The sequence below is a fragment of the Trachinotus anak genome, unplaced genomic scaffold, assembly GCF_046630095.1.
Source record: "Trachinotus anak isolate AG129_WGS33_773 ecotype Australia unplaced genomic scaffold, CSIRO_AGI_Tana_v1 ptg000025l, whole genome shotgun sequence".
Taxonomy (NCBI): Eukaryota; Metazoa; Chordata; class Actinopteri; order Carangiformes; family Carangidae; genus Trachinotus; species Trachinotus anak.
This window is the reverse complement of record NW_027273876.1, coordinates 201,278-220,000: the sequence shown is the minus strand read 5'-3', so window position 1 is coordinate 220,000 and position 18,723 is coordinate 201,278. Positions and strand designations below refer to the sequence as shown.

The following is an 18,723-nucleotide window of genomic DNA, read 5'->3' as shown; positions in this document are numbered from 1 at the left end:
GTGTGTGTGCGTGCGTGTGTGTGACCTTGTGTTGTTGCATGTTATACAGTGTATTATCAATCTGTCTTTTACTGTCAGGATCTCTATGGATCTTTGATCATTTCCTGATCTGATCCTGATTTGATTATTTCGATTGATCAGGAAATAATCTATACATTGATCTGTACATTGATCTGTTTTTTTCTTTTTCATGTCAGCTCTTAAGATTAATTTACACCTGAACATGCAGCTCTGTTACCCGGTTGTATCAGTGACACTGAGTCTGTTTGTGTCTGTCTGTTAATAACACCTGTGTGTCAGGTGACCTTTAATACCAGCCCTCGCTGACTTCCTCTGAGCTCTTTATCTGATCGGTTAATTGTCTGTGATGAAAGCCACCAGACTGTAACGGTCCAATCAATAAAGTCTGACTGTGCATTGCTGCAGTAACTTCTGAGCTCCCAGCATGCCGTTCAACTGAGATAACATTGTCTGTTAATAAAGATTTGATTGGTTTGTATTGATCTGACATGGCACCAGGAGGTGATCTGCCTCCTCTTTTCAACCTTCATCATCATCATCATCACCTGTTAAACTGTCAATCAACCAAACCTCAGACTCTGGTTCTGGTCTCTGGATCAGATCAGCAGCTGTGGATCATGGGTATTTTTAATTTTTTATTTTGTTGGTATTTATTTCCTGTGGTAATCAGCATTGGTTGACGGATCAGGATCAGGATCAGGATCCATCGTGGACACTATTAAACAGAGCTGCTGTTTTACAGCTGTGTGTGTGTGTGTGTGTGTGTGTGCATGTGTGTGAGGTGAGGAAATAAAAGGCAGGTCAGACAAGAGGCGTTACATTGTTGGAATGATCGATACTGACACCATCTGTCACAGACACAGAACATCACCTGTGTGATGTTACCTCTCTCATCTAAAGACAGCGGTTGTGTTGTGTTGTGTTGTGTGGTGTGGTGTGGTGTGGTGTAGTGTTGTGTTGTGTTGTGTTGTGTGGTGTGGTGTGGTGTGGTGTGGTGTGGTGTGGTGTAGTGTTGTGTTGTGTGGTGTGGTGTGGTGTGGTGTGGTGTGGTGTGGTGTGGTGTGGTGTGGTGTTGTGTTGTATTGATTTCTGTTGTGTTGTGTTGTGTTGATTTCTGTTGTATTGTGTTGTGTTGTGTTAATTTGTGTTGTGTTGGAGGATACGACAGTGTCTGTGTCCATGTGGTCTGAACAGTTTTGTGAACATTACACAAACACACAACAGTGTGATGCTCTAGGAACAGCATATATATATATACATATATGCATATATATATATATATATATATATATATATATTACAAGCTGGAGTTATTGATTTGTGATTGATTGATAGTGATTATTGTCTGAAAATGAAGACATGCTGTGATTGGCTGTGGGGTTATCCAATTAAAACAAGTTGCTGATCATCAGTGTGAGTTTGTGTTACCTGTATATACGAAGCGTCCTGGTGCTCCTTTACAGAACTGTTTGGATTTATACGACAACGTGACCTCAACGACCCCGGGGATGTGACGGGGTGGAGTCTGGACCCGGATGGCGTGAGGGGTGATCAGCTGGAGAGAGAGAGTTGGTCTCAGATGTTGTGCAGAGAATTGATGTCTTTGTTTGTTGGATGTATAAGTTATTGATTAATGATCATGTGCAAGTCACATCTGATTTCACTACTATATTGACGACACCCAACAAACCTCAGTGGACCTCAGTCTGTCTGTGTGTGTGGACCTCAATCTGCCTGTGGACTTCAGTCTGTGTGGACCTCAGTCTGTCTGCTGTCTGTGGACCTCACTCTAACATGTCTAACTGGCTCTGACTCTGAGTCTCAGTTCACTTCTTTACCTGATCTCCTTCACTGATTAAACAGATGTAGAACTGAGTCCTGATGGAGTCCTGAAGGTTTCTATTGACCTGAAGCTGAAACTGATCCACCTCACTGAGAGTCCCTGTGGATAGAACAGTCTGACACAGGAGTGTCACTGTGATGTAATGTGATGTAATGTACCTCGCTCCACACCAGCATTGTACCAAAGACGACCTGCAGGCCATCGAAGAAGTTGTCTCCGATCAGGATGACAGTGGCTCCGCCTGTTGTCCAGCCCTCACTGGGACTGATGGCTTTAATACAGGGAGTGGCTGCTGGACGAGAGACATAGAGGGAGAGAGAGAGAGGAGTAAATAGAAATGTTACTAGGGCCTACTGCAGTTAAATAAAAACCTCATATCTCCGTGACTGGAGAGGGGCAGGTGTGAGGTCACCAGATCAGGTCTGAGTCATCAGCTACACAATGTCTTAGTTGAGAACTTCATATTTAGTAGAAAAATGTAAATGCGTCACTGATCACAGGTCTGTGTCAGTTTGGTTCTGGTTCATGTTGGATTCAACTTGTTTCTGAGTCTGTCTCTTCACTGGTTTGAGAACATCTTGTCAAAGGATTGTTGATGACTTCATCCTTTACAACATCTGTCTCCAGAGGTGGAAACAAACACCAATGTTAACTCTGAAGTTAGCATGTTAACTGGTTTGCTCTGGACCATCTCGTCACTGTCTGGGACTGAGTCATTGTAGAGTCCAGTCTGTCCTGAGGACGTAGCTGCTCAGAGGACGTGTGTTTACAACATGGTGTTGTGTTGTAAACACAACAGACAGAGCAGCTGTTAATGCTTACGTTCGCTATGTATCAATAGCAAAACTTACATTTAGCTCCTTTAAATGAATACATGAAATCCATCACTCCTCCATTGTTGATGTAGTTTTGTTTCTTTTTGCCCCCCACTGGTCATGAGTTGAACTTCATCTTTAACTACAGTGTTAACAGTTGTTCAACAGTTCAAACTGATGTTTCACTTAGACACTAAGTCATTTCAATAACATTAATTTAAACAGAATCTGAGCCTGTGACCCCTCAGATCCATGGTCCAGGCCCACAGGATGGGAACCACTCATCCACACTCCTGCAAAACTACTGAGGCTGAAGGTCACACACACACACACACACAGAACGTGATTTAATTGGATCGTGGCTTTTATCCGCTTTAGCTTAGTTCACTCACACACACACACACACACACACACACACACACTGAATATACACACACTGAACACACACACACACACACACACTGGATATACACACACTGAACACACACACACACACACACACACACACACACATAGACTCCGGTAATGACTCCTTCTCTCGCTTCTTTCAAGTGCAGCTGCAGATTAATTATAAAGTGAAATGAAAGCACATTGTGTGTGTGTGTCTGTACACATGTGCATGTGTGTGTGTGTATGTGTGCGTGTGTGTGTGAAGTTGAGCAGCTAATCTTACCATTTATGATTTAAGTTAAGATTACAGCACCTGACCTTTATTCTATTCTATTTTATTCTATTGTAGAAGTGGGTTGAATGTCAGAAAACCTCTGAAACGTCTTGTCGACTGTCTCCCTCTGATGAAACTGCTGTGTTACTGTGACATTAAAGACTGTTGCTGTGTGTTGACACATTATTGACACCATGTTTCAACAGTTTGATGATCTGCACCAAAACCTCCTGGAGCACAGGTGGCGTCAGAGGCCAGGACTTCATCAGCATGAAGTGGGCTAAAGTGTTGGCCATGAAGTCCCAAATCAAGTCCCTAGTCCAAGTATAGGAGGAGTCAGTCCTGATTCAAGTCTCAGTATAAAACGGGAAAGTCTTGTATCAAGTCTGAACCAGTTACAAGGAAAATATGGTGAAGTTCCAAGTGAAGACCAAGACCTTAACTTTGTGTTTAAGTAGTGTACCTGGATATAATCTTGGTCTTGGATGGTGATAATCTCTGATGGTGATAATATCTGACAGATATAATCTGAGGAAATATCTGTCTGTAGTGAGACGGACTCTGTTGTCAGGAACATGAAGATTTAATTTGTGACTTTGGCCTAGACATAAAAAAAAATCTTTGACAATTGAAGTCAGACTTTGGTCAAAGTATTGTTCAGATGTTCAGGTTGAGCTGAGTCTATGGAGGACGACGACACAAAACGAGACGAGACACATCTGTGAACAGTAACTTCTCACTTCCACAGTAAGCTTTAAACTGGAGTTACTGGTTCCAGATTCACTTTAATGTCTGTGGAGGAAAAACAGTAAGAGAGAAGAAGCAGAGAGGAACAGTGAAATGAGGGAGAGGGTTCAAACCCACGGGACTCTCCTGAGGTCTGATCAGGAGGGGTGGTTTCCATGGTTACCATCTTTAATTAGGAGGGCAATTAAAGAGGTTGAACGGCCTGTAAAAAGACACACACACACACACACACACACACACACTGTCCTCTCTAGGGACAGTGAGGCGTCTGGTATTTCTACCCATAAGCCACTGGGGTGATTTTCGTCAAAGACCAAATTACACCCCTCTCCCTCTCTGAGTCTCTGGATGTTCAGGATCTCTGGTCCAGGTCTTTTAGACTCAGTCAGACCAGCATGTTTCACAGCTGCTTTCAGACCAGAGTTCACGTTTGGTGAACATCCACATCAGCACCCATCTCCACAGCTGAACGTGAGAACTGGAGGAGAAACGATCAGTGTAATAAAACTGCTGCAGTTTAAACTCCGCTGCAGGGTCTGCAATCAGCTGACTGACCTGTCAAATTAAATTTTTTACAGTATCTACAGTCTCAGCTCTGTGATGGTCTGTTCACTTCCTACACTCGTTTCCACGTCGTCGCTACGTCATCTCTATGTCGTCTCTATGTCGTCTGTACAGGATCTCTACGTTGACCCTACATCATCTGTATGTCATCTCTATGTTGTCTCTACATTGTCTGCACGTCATCTGTATGTCATCTCTACGTTGACCCTACATCATCTGTACGTCATCTCAACGTCATCTCTACGTTGTCTATACGTCGTCTCTATGTCGTCTGTACATCATCTCTACATCGTCTGTATGTCATGTCTACGTTGTCTCTACATCATCTCTACGTCGTCTCTATGTTGTCTCTATGTCATCTCTACATCATCTGTGTGTCATCTCTACGTTGTCTCTACGTCGTCTCTACATTGTCTGTACATTGTCTCTATGTCATCTCTATGTCAGGTGTTTGAACTGTGGAGTTTGTTCAACGTGCTGCTGCCTTTCAAGTGTGAAAACAACTGAGTTTGTGAGCTATAGAGACATTCTTAAAAGGCTTTTAATGTGAAAGGGATGTAAGAGGTGAGTTGTTCTCATCGACAGCAGTAACATGTTAAGATTACAGGTATTCATCATCTACACAGGTGAGCTGTGGTGCCCCTCAGGTGTTTGCATTTGGTTTAGAGATTTATCACAGCGCCATCCAATGGTCATCAGAGTCCCTGCAGTTGATTGGTTCAGACAGATGAAATGATTAGACCACATACCTTCAGACGGGTCCAGTCTCCGCGCTCGGCGGCCATGTTTGGAGTTGTTGTGTACGAACATGTTGTCGGACACGGCAAGAACATGACCGTCCACGTTTACTGTCGTAGACACCACCACCTGCACACAGAAAACTTTATTTATAACCTACAGGAAAACAATGTTGTGCCCCTTCATGTTGCCATAGAAACTGCTTTTAAAACCAAAACTATTTTTAGAGCATGCATCATATGATGTAGGTTAAAGGTTACTTCATTGTCAGGACTAAATTTCATCACAATCTAACTTTAACACTAAAATCTGCTTTTCTACAAAAAATGTCCTGATGACATGGATCAATTTTAATACACACACACACACACACACACACACACACACACACACATATATATATATATATATATATATATATACACACACACACACACACATATATATATATATATGTGTGTGTGTGTGTGTGTGTGTGTACTATAAATACGTAAATTGTGTGTTTTTAATTGTGTTTTTAACTTGGAAAAATTAAGCAACCATAAATGAGTCTCAGTGCTGCCACCCAGTGTTAAAAACTTTAACTTTGCTGTTTTCTCTGGTACTGCCCCCTCTGTGATGTCACAGCCTCAATGTGACAGCCACTCAGCTGTGGTCATTCATCATCTGTGGCTGGTTGCCGTGGTGAGGTTGTTGTCGTTGATCCATGGCGACAGAACAGAAGGTCACACAGAGAGCGAGTGGAGGTGTCCTCTGTCGCCACGGTGACTAACCAGCACATCCTTCACCCTGCTGCCGCCACGACAACTGGTGATGAGTCCAGAGGCTTCACCTGACTTCACCTGTCTCACTCATCTGATCTGACTCTCTCTCTCCACATTGTCTCTGTAGCTCGCTCACCCCATCTCCCTCCTCCTCCTCTGCTGGTTTAACTGGACTGAACATCCTGTCAGCTCGCCCAGCACAGCGTGGAGAGGAGGGGGTGTTACTGTGTGTGTGTGTGTGTGTGTGTGTGTGTGACAGCAGACACATGGAGTCTCTGAGACAAAGAGGAGGGTTTCCTCCAAATGTCTCTTCTGTTTTTATCCAGGTGAGCAGCAACGTTGAAATAGCTCCTCTCTCCTCTCCTCTCCTCTCCTCTTCTCCTCTCTCCTCTCTCCCCCTCTCTCCTTCTCTCCTCTCTTCCTCTCCTTTCAGATGAGTCAGAAATGTCAGCTACAGCTAACAACTTTTTATAAAGTTATATAACTCTACATCTGTTATTATTAGTATTATTATTATTAATAATATTATACAGTTAGTAATTTTCATGTAATTAGTGCCACTTGAACATAAAACAGGAAATGACAGACAGACAGGTGAATAGACAGGTCCCTGTTGACCTCTCATATTATATCTGCAAAGCAATAAGCCTCAGGCCGCCCTGCTGCAATGCATTATGGGTACAGCAGGTCCTCCAAAGCCATGTCCTGCCCTTTAGGGAAATGAATTCATCTGTGTGTGTGTGTGTGTGTGTGTGTGTGTGTGTGTGTGTGTGTGTGTGTGTGTGTGTTACCTGAAACCTCCTCATGTCTCGTGGGTTTCCAGCGTTTTTCAGACAGTTCTGGTTACACTTAAGGAAGAACTTCAAGAAGAACCTGCAGATACAGACACACACTCATTAATAAGGTTGATTACAGATAATCATGTTATATTAACTGACTATTAACCAGATACTTGTGTTACAACAAATCACAAATGACAGAATAAATGTGACAGTTACAGAAGATGATAATAATGATAAAAGAAACAAACAGAGTAGAACTGACGAGAGTAGTTTGATATTGTTCCTCACTGTGGTAAAAGTGGTTCTTCAGGGTTCTATTATCAATGTTCCACACAGGCCTTGGCTCTAGTATTTCATTTAGATCTAGATCACAGATTTCTGTGTGTTATGGTCAGAGGTTCCTCAGGGTTCTATTCTGGGTCTGTTTCTGTTGTTCCATTAAAACAAACTGTTGAAATAATGGTGACGTTCGTCTATATGCAGATGATACAACATTCTACAGAGGAGAGACAAACAGTTCCTCTGAGTGTTCTCCAACATAAATTCTGGTGAACATCAGAGGAAGTAAGACGTGCTAGTCCACAAGATTTCAGAGAGAAGATAAAAATCACCACATCCCAGCACAAGACAACACCGTGATGAGTCTGACCCAGACATTCAGATTAATCTAGATCCATTTATTAGCTTATCTGGAGCTTTCCAATGTTCACAGGATCTTCCTCAGCAGATAGATTTCCAGTGTTATTGTAACTGTAGGTTGTTGTTAGGATGAAATATTTACACACACCCATACTGAGGATGTGGCTGCTGTACTTTGGGTTAACATGTATTACACTGGGTAAACAGAGGACACTCTGGTCTCTCTGTCATTCTGTCAGCTGTAACCCTGAACACTCTCTCTCTCCTGTCATCCTCTCCCAGGAGAGATGGAGGGATGAAGGAGAGAAGACAAAGAGCAGAGACTGCAGCTGCATCCAGATATCAAACCTATACACAAACATTTATCTTGCTTTGTTTGGACAAATGTGTTCGTCAGTGTCTGTGCTTATTTTTTTATTAACTGTGGTTTATGGTTATATGGTTATATTGTTGTGATCCCCCCCCCCCCCCCCCCCGAACCATACAGCATCTCCAGAACCACAGCATCACAGTGGTTTCCATGGTAACAGGGTGTAAACATACAAACAGAAGGACAAAAAAGCTAGAACTCCCTCTCAGACAATGCTTTTGGTCTCTGAGGGTCTGCAGTATTGATTACCCAGCATTCCTTGCTGCTTCTCTTTAATGAGCTTACAGAAGGACAGAGTGCTGACACCAACACCCACACACACACACACACACACAGTCTCTCTGAACACTGATTCAATATGTCTGATAATAATACTGTGCATCCATAATCAATAATCAATACAGGAGCCACTTATAAGACCAAGGTAACAGAGATGTGGCAGGATGCAGCACACCTGTCCAGGTGAACCCTACCTCTGGGCCAGAACAGGCTCAGGTGCTCTCGGTCTCACTTAGACCCCCATATAAAGTGGCTGAGACCGGAGCTGGAGACTGGTCCGTTTTATTTCAACAGTTCAGTCAGAGTCTGTTGTCCTGACAACACGACTTTCTGTAACTGTTTACCACATATGCAGGCTTCAGTGACAGACACTGTCTAGAAATGTAGGATCCTGCATTGTTGTTAAAGTTGGGAGAGCTCCAGCTGTGCTGCTGTCTGGGAACCAATAAACTCCAAACATGTTGGTAGTTTCATGACCAGAACCAGGACCAGGACTGCCACATCCACCTGAAACACCGAGGCTACAGGTGAAGAGATGAGACACTGTAGAGACTCCTGTTTGTCCCAGAATCAGGTGTCATGGACTAATCATCGTTATGATGATACACACCTGTCACACCTGTACCTGCCTTCAGATCCTGTTGTTGTAAACTCATCCTGCTGATGTTTGTATGCAGAAAAGCTCAGTCTGTCAGCTTGACCTCTGACCCCGATCAGCTGCTCACCCACACAGAGAGTCTTCACCGTGGTAACCATCTAGCATCAGCAGTCTCAGCTGATTGTCTGCTTATCTTCAGACATGGACTCAACTTATCTACACTCCTCCTCTTCACCTACTCCTCCTCTTCCTCTTCACCTCCTCTTCACCGTCTCCTCCTCCTCCTCCTCTTCCTCTTCACCTCCTCCTCCTCTTCACCTCCTCCTCCTCTTCCTCTTCACCTCTTCCTCTTCACCAATGCCTCTTCCTCTGAATGAGAGAGAGCGAGTGATCGAGGTCGTAAATCTACACGCAGGACAGATTAAGCTTTCAATTTGTTATATGATAAGAAGGGAAGACCCGACACACACAGACATACAGACACACATACACACAGACACACACACACACACACACACTGTTACTGCTCATATTTACGAGCAGGAAATTAGGACGCACAGCAAATTTATCTCCAGGAAGAATAGAAGTCACACACACACACACAGAGTCAGAACACGCACACACACACACACACACACACACACTGTGTTGGAGTTAATATGCTCTATGAGGTAGAAAATGTAGTCACAGTGTGAGGAGGAATTATACTGATGGTAATGTAATACCAAAGTGTGTGTGTGTGTGTGTGTGTGTGTGTGTGTGTGTGTGTGTTTCTGTGTGAGAGAGGGAGAGATTTACGTGCTGTTGGCAGCTCTGCCTGTTAATCTGATGCGAGTCATTTCCACTGCTTTCTCTCTCTCTCTCTCTCTCTCTCTCTCTCTCTGTCTCTCTCTCCGTCGACCCCCCCGAAGTCATCATGACAACAGAAAAAACTTCAACTCCCATGACCTCTGAGTTTCATGGAGGGAGCTGGACCAGTTTGACCTTTGACCTCTCATCTGAAAGGCTCCTTCAGGTCCAGCTGGTTCGTGGAGTCCCAGGTGTTTAACTTCCTGTGTCCTGTAGTGTCACCTGAGTCCACCTCTTCACACCACAGTCCTCTCTTGATCAACATGTGGACACTGCTGTCCTCAGGAATCCCCGGTCCTCTATGTGTAGGGGGACTGCTGAGTCCTGAACTGGGCTGATCAGACACAGCATGAAGCTGATGACAGAGCGAAGACATCACTGCTGCCGTACTGATGTCACATGGTCACAGACGCACACACACATACCTCTCCCCATATGATGTTAAGAATAACATAAAAAACTAAAGGAAACTTTATTTAATATGTAAATGAACACAACATTTGAATAAATTTGAATACAAATTAGAGCTATCAGAGATGATTAATGACAACTGTCAATTAGCCGCAGGTAGTTAATTGATTAGCGAGCTGATGGAGAAGGAGAAACTAAACTAAAGAGAGGAGGAGGAGGAGGAGCTGTCAATCACAAACATCAGTCCAATCGATTCAGTGATCAATGAATAAAGACCAGGAACCTGCTGTCTCACACACACACACACACACACACACACATACACACACTGAGTCCAGCATCTCTGTTTGAAAATGAATCATGAGAAAAACCTGAACAGCTCTCAGTCTGTCCAGCTCCATTACTGTTCTGTGTTCACAGCTGGCTGAGCTGCATGTATAATTCATACAACACAGACACACACACACACACACACACACACACACACACACACACACACACACACACACACACAGCGTTCATTGGTTCATGATTAGCGTGATGAATCCGTTCGTCTCGACCTCCGACCTCTGCTGTAATTGGAGACTAGAGAAGCTGTCAGGCAGCAGTGTGTCCTCAATACACTCCTGTCCGAGTTCTTAGCATGTTCTCTCTTAGCATGTTCTAACTTAGCGTGTTCTTGGTGTGCCCGGATCATGTTCTTAGTGAGTTCATTTTGTCATGTTTTGTATGTTGGTTGGTAACACTCAGCTTCAGACAAGTGTTATACATTCTCATTGTGTGTGTGTGTGTGTGTCTGTGTGTGTTTGTGTGTGTGTGTTTGTGTGTTTGTGTGTGTGTGATCATGTCTTCTTTGTCTTGTACACTTTTGTGTTGTGTTCTTTTGTTTTAAGAGACTGAACTGTCCTTCAAATACAACTACACATGACAGGACAGCTGTGTGTGTGTGTGTGTGTGTGTGTGTGTGTGTGTGTGTGTTCAGATGTGTTTGGGCCTGTCGCTCTAATTAACGCCAAATGCTGGACAGGTTTCCTGCTAATTAACATCCACGGCTGGTTTGAACATGGAGCTAATTAACAGCTATTATGACTCTCTCTCTCTCTCTCTCTCTCTCTCTCTCTCTCTCACACACACACACACACAGATTGCCTTTTTATAGCCATGGACAAAATTTGTGATTTTGCATACTTATGATAAGTCAGTGTCTGTGTGTGTGTGTGCGTCTGTGTCAGGTGGCATCACAGGCTGAAGAACAGACCACCAGCTGTTACAGTGGGCACACACACACGCAGATATCAGGTCAAGGAGATAAAATGCCGTCCAGATGTGACACAGCTGGTTTCAGATCTGGTGTAAACTCGATATCACTAAATTCATCAGACTGTTACCAGAAAGCTCTTCTCTCTGATTGGCTGGCAGCAGCCATCGGCTGACTGATGGATCCACACGTCTCTTCACTAGAGCACTGCCAACCAGTCATGAAGCTCATCAACACCACAGAGAGCTCATCAGGTTTTACAGTCAGACCAGAATCCTATCAGTGAAGCACCTCAACCTGAAGAACCTCAACCTGAAGAACCTAAACCCGAGACTGTTCCTGATTCAGGTTAAAAATCAAGGTGAACTGAAGCCTCCTGGATCAGAGGTGAAACTATTTTCCTCAACTCACCTGTCCTTAGAGAACCATGACCTGGATGACTGAGAACCTGCACAGATGTCTAAGCTCAGTCCCCTTCAGGAAGTCCAGAGTGGACTCTGAAAGTTCTGCTTCAGGTGCAGTCCTGGAGCATCTGAGCTGCCAGCTCACCTAAGGAACCTGCAGTCTGGTTTCCTTCAGTGGGTGGATCCCCAACCTGAGCTGGCTGGTCCCTGACAGGTCGGGCTGGGTTTGGATGTTCAGTTACAAGGTGCCCATATATGTGTGATCAGGGAAAACAGGCTGTGACCATAGTAACAACAACTGTGTACAACTGTGTGACGGCGAAACACGGACTACACAACTGCATCAGGTTCAAACAGAAATACGAGACTAGTCCTCTGGACCAGGACCAGATCTCACAACTGTCCAGATGAACAAGAACAGTGACTGCAGGTCACTGATGGATGTGGTCTGGATAGTACCTCAGGCTCGGACCAGAATCCTGTTGTATTTTAGGGAAACTGATCAGAACAGAACAAATAAAAACTAAAGGTGTATGAATTTAAAATCACATGACTACAGGCACATCACAGTCCACTGCACATTCATCAGGTCAAAGGTCAACATGGTCTCTGTGTCAGACTATGTCTCTGTACAGTCTCTACCACAAAAACCTGAACTAGATGAAAAACACTTCAGAAATATTCTGATTCCTCCTCCTACGGCAGACAGACAGGGTCAAACAGAACGACAGAAACGACAGGAATATTCAGACTCTGACATTTTCTCTGCTAAACAACTTAATGTCAGCTGTCAATCACTGCTGCTCTCACTCTCACTCACACACACACACACACACACACACACACACACACATGGTTTTCCAGGCCTGGAGAGCCTTGTGCTGGGTTTCCAGACTCTGATTTAGAGAGGAGGAGGAGGAGGAGGAGATAATTAAATTAGATAATGAGGAGTCCATCATCTCTCTCCTCACAGCAAATGAAAACAGACAATTCATCCTCCTCTTCTCTGCTTCTTCATCATAGTGAGGAGGAGGAGGAGGTTATTAAGAGTCTGATTCACTCACACACACACACACACACACACACACACACACACCACCCTATTGCCACAAACACTCACTACAGCACCAAATGTGATTAATCCGCTGCTGAAAATAGTCCTCATCAGATGCAGTGTTCAGAGCTGTAGATCGTCTCGTTAGTTAACTGCATCGTTATGTTTTCTACTTTTATTTAAATGAGGAAAAAACCTCAGTAAAAACAACTAACTAAACTCTGTCTTAACCAACTAACTAACTAACTAACTAACTAACTAACTAACTAACTAACTAACTAACTAACTCAACTCAACTCAACTCAACTCTGTCCTATTTAACTAACTAACTAAGTAAACTAACTACCTATACTGAAGCCCACAGTAAAGACAGGCTGCTGTGTCATTTATTTTTCAATAGAATCTGTTTCAGGCTTCAGCTGGTTGGAGAAGAATCAGGTCTGGAAACAGGAAGTGAAACATAAATTCACATGGTCCTTTAAAAGTGACACTGTTTTCCTCCAGGTGATGAGTTAGTTTCACCTGTCAATCACCTGTCAATCACCTTCAATCATCTGTCTGGAATCAAAGTGTGAGTGTGACACACGCTGCTCCTGTCTGAGGACCAATCAGATATCAGGAGGCAAAAGTTTGGTTTTTATTCCAGGTGATTCTCTTTCTCAAGTCCTCCATGTTCTCGTTAAGACAGGTTCTCATTAAGTCTTGTCTTGTTAAGACTTGGTGACAGAACCAGGATCAGAACGTGAAGAGAAAATTTAAAATGTCAGAGTTTAATTTGCTGCAGCGGAGAAGACACAGTGATGTAACTGTTTAAAGAGACTTAGGCAATCTTGTCTCTGGCAACATCAGCAACTTCTCTGGTGAGGAGGAACAACAGCAACATGGACTGCAACCAGGCTGACCAACTCAGAGAAACATGTTGACCAACACAGAAGCAAGATGTTGACCAACCAAGAGAACCATGGTGATTAAGAGAAACATGTTGACCAACACAGCAGCAAGATGTTGACCAACACAGAGAAACATGTTGACCAACACAGAGAATTACGTTGACCAACACAGAAGCAACATGTTGACCAACTAAGAGGAACATGTTGACCAACACAGAACTTTGTCTCTCAGCTATCTGTTCTCTAGTTTTTCAAGCAACCAGAAGTTGCAGGGAGACTAAGGTAACAGCAATGAGCAATAAGACTGAGCAACTGAAGGTAAAGTCAATGACATCAGAGGAGGGTAAACAGTTGACAGACGTGGTCGCCGTGACAACTGCTCAGTGTTTCTCTTTAAGCCAAACAGCTCGTTAACAGACGTCTCGTTAAGAGCTTGTTAACAGAAACAACAACAAATAACAAAACAAAACAAAACACACACACACACACACACACAGCTGCCAATCAAGTGTGTGTGTGTGTGTGTGTGTGTGTATGTGAGAAAGAGAAGGAGAGCAAGTGAGAGAGAGAGACCTTTGTGGTTAATTACTCCATCTGATGCAATGTAAAGCTGTTTCCTGAAATACCATCTGTGTGTGTGTGTGTGTGCGGTTGTGTGTGTGTATGTGTGTGTATAAGGAGTAGCCATTAAAACACGTTTCTTATTTTAAATTGTTAATCAATAGTGATGCGTCGCTACTGGCAATGCTTACTGACAATCAATACTCTCTCACCCACACACCACACACACACACACACACACACACACACACACACAGCAGGAAACACCTGTTAAATACCAATTAGAGGGAGGAGATTTACTTCATGTCTCCTTCATCCTTCCTTTTTTTCCTCCATCTGTCACTCATCCCTCCTTCAGGTGAAGAGGAGGACAGAAGAGGAGAGAGGAGGAGAAGGAGAGAGGAGGATCAGTCAGTGGTGTTAAGGAGGAGGAGAGCTTTGGTTGTAAAGTCAGAGTATGTCTCCTCTATCAGAGCGTCTGATGTCTAATGATGAAGAAGACGATCAATACATCACCTCTAACAGCTCAGACTGTCAGGATAACACACACACACACACACACACACACACACCTCTGTACCTCAGACATGGGGGGGGGTTTACTACCACAGGTCTCTGGTCTTCCAGATGAGGGGATGGGTGGAGTCGGGACATGAGGGCCCCCTGATGGAAACAGCCCACACAGGTACGCTCGTCTCCTAATTATCTAGACGTCATCAGTCCAGTTCACAGAGATATGATCATTATGATCAATACTGTACACATTATCACCACTTTCTGATCAATTCACTGACTGATCAGTTATTAGTAATATATTCACTATAAACCAGACGACAAGTGTCCACTTTATTAGGAACCCCTGTTCAGTTTGTAAGGTGGACTTCCTCATGTCTCTGAGCTGTTTACTGGTTTGATGATTGAACATCATAACCTTCATGCTGATGTCACCGGTGATGTCACAGAGCTGCTGCACTGGATTTAATCAGATCTCACACAGGTGTAAATACATAGCTAATGAGGATGTGACTTGTTTGTTACACGACCATCAGACCATGATCATGTGAAACCATCCTCCTCTTGTTTTGTTGGTGAAATAATTTCATCTTTAATTAAAAGTGTTTTCTCAGCGACCTGCTGCGTTCGTGTTCCAGTTTCCTATCAGCTCTGTTCTCTGTGTTTCAGCAGCAGATGGTGTGTTCAGGGTCACACTCTTCACTCCATGACCGTTTCCCAGGAAGAAAAAAATATTCAGCTACACTTCATCTCTCCATTGACTCCCATGCATTCATACATTTAACATTTAGCCAGCCGGGGGCCTCTGGGGGCCCCAAACATTATTCTGCTGTCAGTCACCCTGAAACACGGCCAGTAATGAGATTCCATCCAAAACCAACCTGCAGCATGAGAGGGAAATCACACCTACACTGCTACATGATTGACAGCACGTCGTCCTCCCATAATCCCTCGCTGCAGACACCAGAGACCCTCACAGACAGGAGATTGTACCCCCTCCCAAAAAAAATTCTCACATCTGGTATTCAGAGCGAGAGCGTAAAAAGATGAGAGCTGGTCCCATCACCATCATCATCATCAGCAGACAGAGACGAAGAGACAAATCAAATCTCAGCTGAGACGAGTTTCTGAGGACGCAGCGAGTTTAAAGACGTTAAACTGACTGAAGATCAGTGGCTCCCAGCGTTCTCACAGTTGGCGCTCAGACAGGAGATCGTTCCATCATCACTGACCCTCAGAGGCTTCACAACAAAGAGCCTGAAACATGAGACCAGTGAGGTTCAACCTGTGGGATGAGACCCCTCAGGAGGCCTCAGGGAGGCCTGCTCTGGACTGTAAACCATGATTGTGTTTTCTCTTTAAACCTGTTTCACTGACATTTCAGGAGGAGCTGCAGGAAGACCAAGACCAGTATCAGAGTCTGAAACCAGAGGCAAACATCTGGAGGCAGAGAGAAACAGAATGTAACTGTTCTCAAAGTTATTCACCACAAAATCTAAACGTGATTCACCATAAAATCTAAACATTACTCTGATGAAATAGTTTTTCATCAGAGTAAATCTGAAAGGAAGAAAGTAAGAAATTAACGTTCTGAAGCTGACACCCCCAAACATCACCTGGGTTTTGAAAGTCTTCAAACTAACAGACACCAGTATCTCCTGCACACAGCTCCAGTCACCTGGTCTCTGACTGAACGCAGCCATGTTATTTCATGGGAACATTTAATTTCAACAGCAGAATGTTCTTAAGGAACAAATCTGCAGAACCTTCCTGACAGAACCTTCAGTCTGAATGAGAAGGATTCTGATCTTTCATTTGACTTTGGGAAAAACAAGTTGCTGACCAGACAACCCATCACACACAACTCAGAGGCACAAACGACTTGGTGGAGGTGAGAGAAAGATTATGGTCAGGGTTCAAAGAAAACAGCACTGACTGTTGCTTGGAGATGAGATGTGAACTCTGGACTCAGGACCTGTACAAGAGACACTAGAAGAAACGCTGACGTGAAACTTGATCCAACAGAAATCCTGTTTCTCTACAAAGCTCATTAGTGGAACACAAAGACAAACGAGGAAGACCATGTGACATGATGGAAAGCTACAGAACTTCTATAAAGTGAAGCTTGTGTTTTTTCCAAGGTCAAGAACGGAACAGAGAAATCTATATTTTAAATGCAAATTCAAAAGGATGAACATGAAACAATGTAGCAGTGGAGTATTTTAGCCTTTTATTCATTTGGTTACAGTGCTGTTTATCTGAATTTAAATCATAATTATCTGAATTTAAATCATAATTATCTGAATTTAAATCCGATGTATTTTTCTTTAAATTATGACTCTGGGTAAAGACGAGCTGAGCGGCAGCAGCTGTAGATGTGAAACACTGGTTCTGTAGCGACTTTAAATAAAAGTGGTCTGAGTGTTTGTGCTCTCAGCAGCAGAGTCTGACCCTGACATGTTTCCTGTTCACTGGACACCGCAGAAAACACAGGAGACCTTCCCATCATGCATTTCAGCAGGCAGAGGGAGAAAAAAGGGCTGCTGTAATATCACCACTTCTCTTTTCAAAAAAGCTGCTGCAGTCACATCCATCCATTTATACCTCCATACCTCCATCACTTCATCCATCCATATTCCTTCCTTTTACTCCCCCTCCTCCCTCCTCTCACTGCCTCAGAGAAGAGAGCGAGAGAGGGAAAAAGGGGGGAGGGAGGAATGAGATTAATACTCAGGGGGAGGACAAAAGGAGAGGAGGAGGAGGGTTGAAGAGAAGAGGAGGGGGAGGTGAAAAGAGGAGAGGAAAGCGTATGATTCCTCATGGGAGAAAAGAGAGGGGGAGTAGGGGAGGAGCAGCAGGGAGGAGGGAGAAAAAATAAAAGACAAAAAGAGGAGGAGGTGGAAGGGGAGGGGGGGGGGGGTACAGCCTCACTCGGACCAGATCAGCCCAGTGTCTCCAGGAATGATGCTGTGAGACTGAGGGTTCAGGATTAACAGAGTCTTTATGCAGAGGTCTGACATCCATCCAGGAGACTGTTCACCAGCCTCCATCAGACACACAGTCACACACTGACCCACACCTCACATTTGTAATCATGTTTGGACTGACACTGATCACACCAGCCAGTCAAAACCTTCCTCTATGAGACAGATCTGTCCCTTTTCAAACCCCCAACCCCCAATGTTCATCCTGTCTGAAATAAAACTATACTGTACTATACCTTAATGTGACAGAGACAGAGTCAGAGTCAGAGACAGAGTCAGAGTCAGAGACAGAGACAGAGTCAGAGACAGAGAGAGAGACAGAGTCAGAGACAGAGACAGAGAGAGAGTCAGAGACAGAGACAGAGACAGAGACAGAGAGAGAGTCAGAGTCAGAGTCAAAGAGAGAGTGAGAATCAGAGACAGAGACAGAGAGAGAGTCAGAGTCAGAGTCAGAGACAGAGACAGAGAGAGAGTCAGAGACAGAGTCAGAGTCAGAGAGAGAGTCAGAGACAGAGAGAGAGTCAGAGTCGGAGTCAGAGTCAGAGACAGAGACAGAGACAGAGTCAGAGACAGAGAGAGTCAGAGTCAGAGTCAGAGACAGAGAGAGAGTCAGAGTCAGAGTCAGAGACAGAGACAGAGAGAGAGTCAGAGACAGAGTCAGAGAGAGAGTCAGAGAGAGAGTCAGAGACAGAGAGAGTCAGAGTCAGAGTCAGAGACAGAGAGAGAGTCAGAGTCAGAGACAGAGACAGAGACAGAGTCAGAGACAGAGTCAGAGTCAAAGAGAGAGAGTCAGAGTCAGAGACAGAGACAGAGAGAGAGTCAGAATCAGAATCAGAATCAGAATCAGAATCAGAATCAGAATCACAATCAGAGACAGAGACAGAGACAGAGTCAGAGACAGTCAGAGACAGAGACAGAGAGAGAGCCAGAGTCAGAGAGAGAGTCAGAGACAGAGACAGAGAGAGAGTCAGAGTC

At 44.0% G+C, this 18,723-nt stretch overlaps 1 protein-coding gene across 3 annotated transcripts in view; it reads right to left on the bottom strand.

Annotated features, from left to right (window-relative positions):
• ebf3a (EBF transcription factor 3a) overlaps positions 1 to 18,723 on the bottom strand; it is a 41,474-nt gene that overhangs the window by 12,349 nt on the left and 10,402 nt on the right. For 2 of the 3 annotated variants that reach the window (XM_071463218.1, XM_071463219.1), the window contains exons 7-10: positions 6,948 to 7,029; positions 5,404 to 5,521; positions 2,023 to 2,156; positions 1,450 to 1,576 (exon numbers count right to left, since the gene is read on the bottom strand). In XM_071463218.1, the coding sequence (XP_071319319.1) occupies positions 1,450 to 1,576; positions 2,023 to 2,156; positions 5,404 to 5,521; positions 6,948 to 7,029 (461 nt within the window). The remainder of the gene's footprint in view (positions 1 to 1,449; positions 1,577 to 2,022; positions 2,157 to 5,403; positions 5,522 to 6,947; positions 7,030 to 18,723) is intronic. The other variant, XM_071463220.1, reaches the window with a different exon arrangement.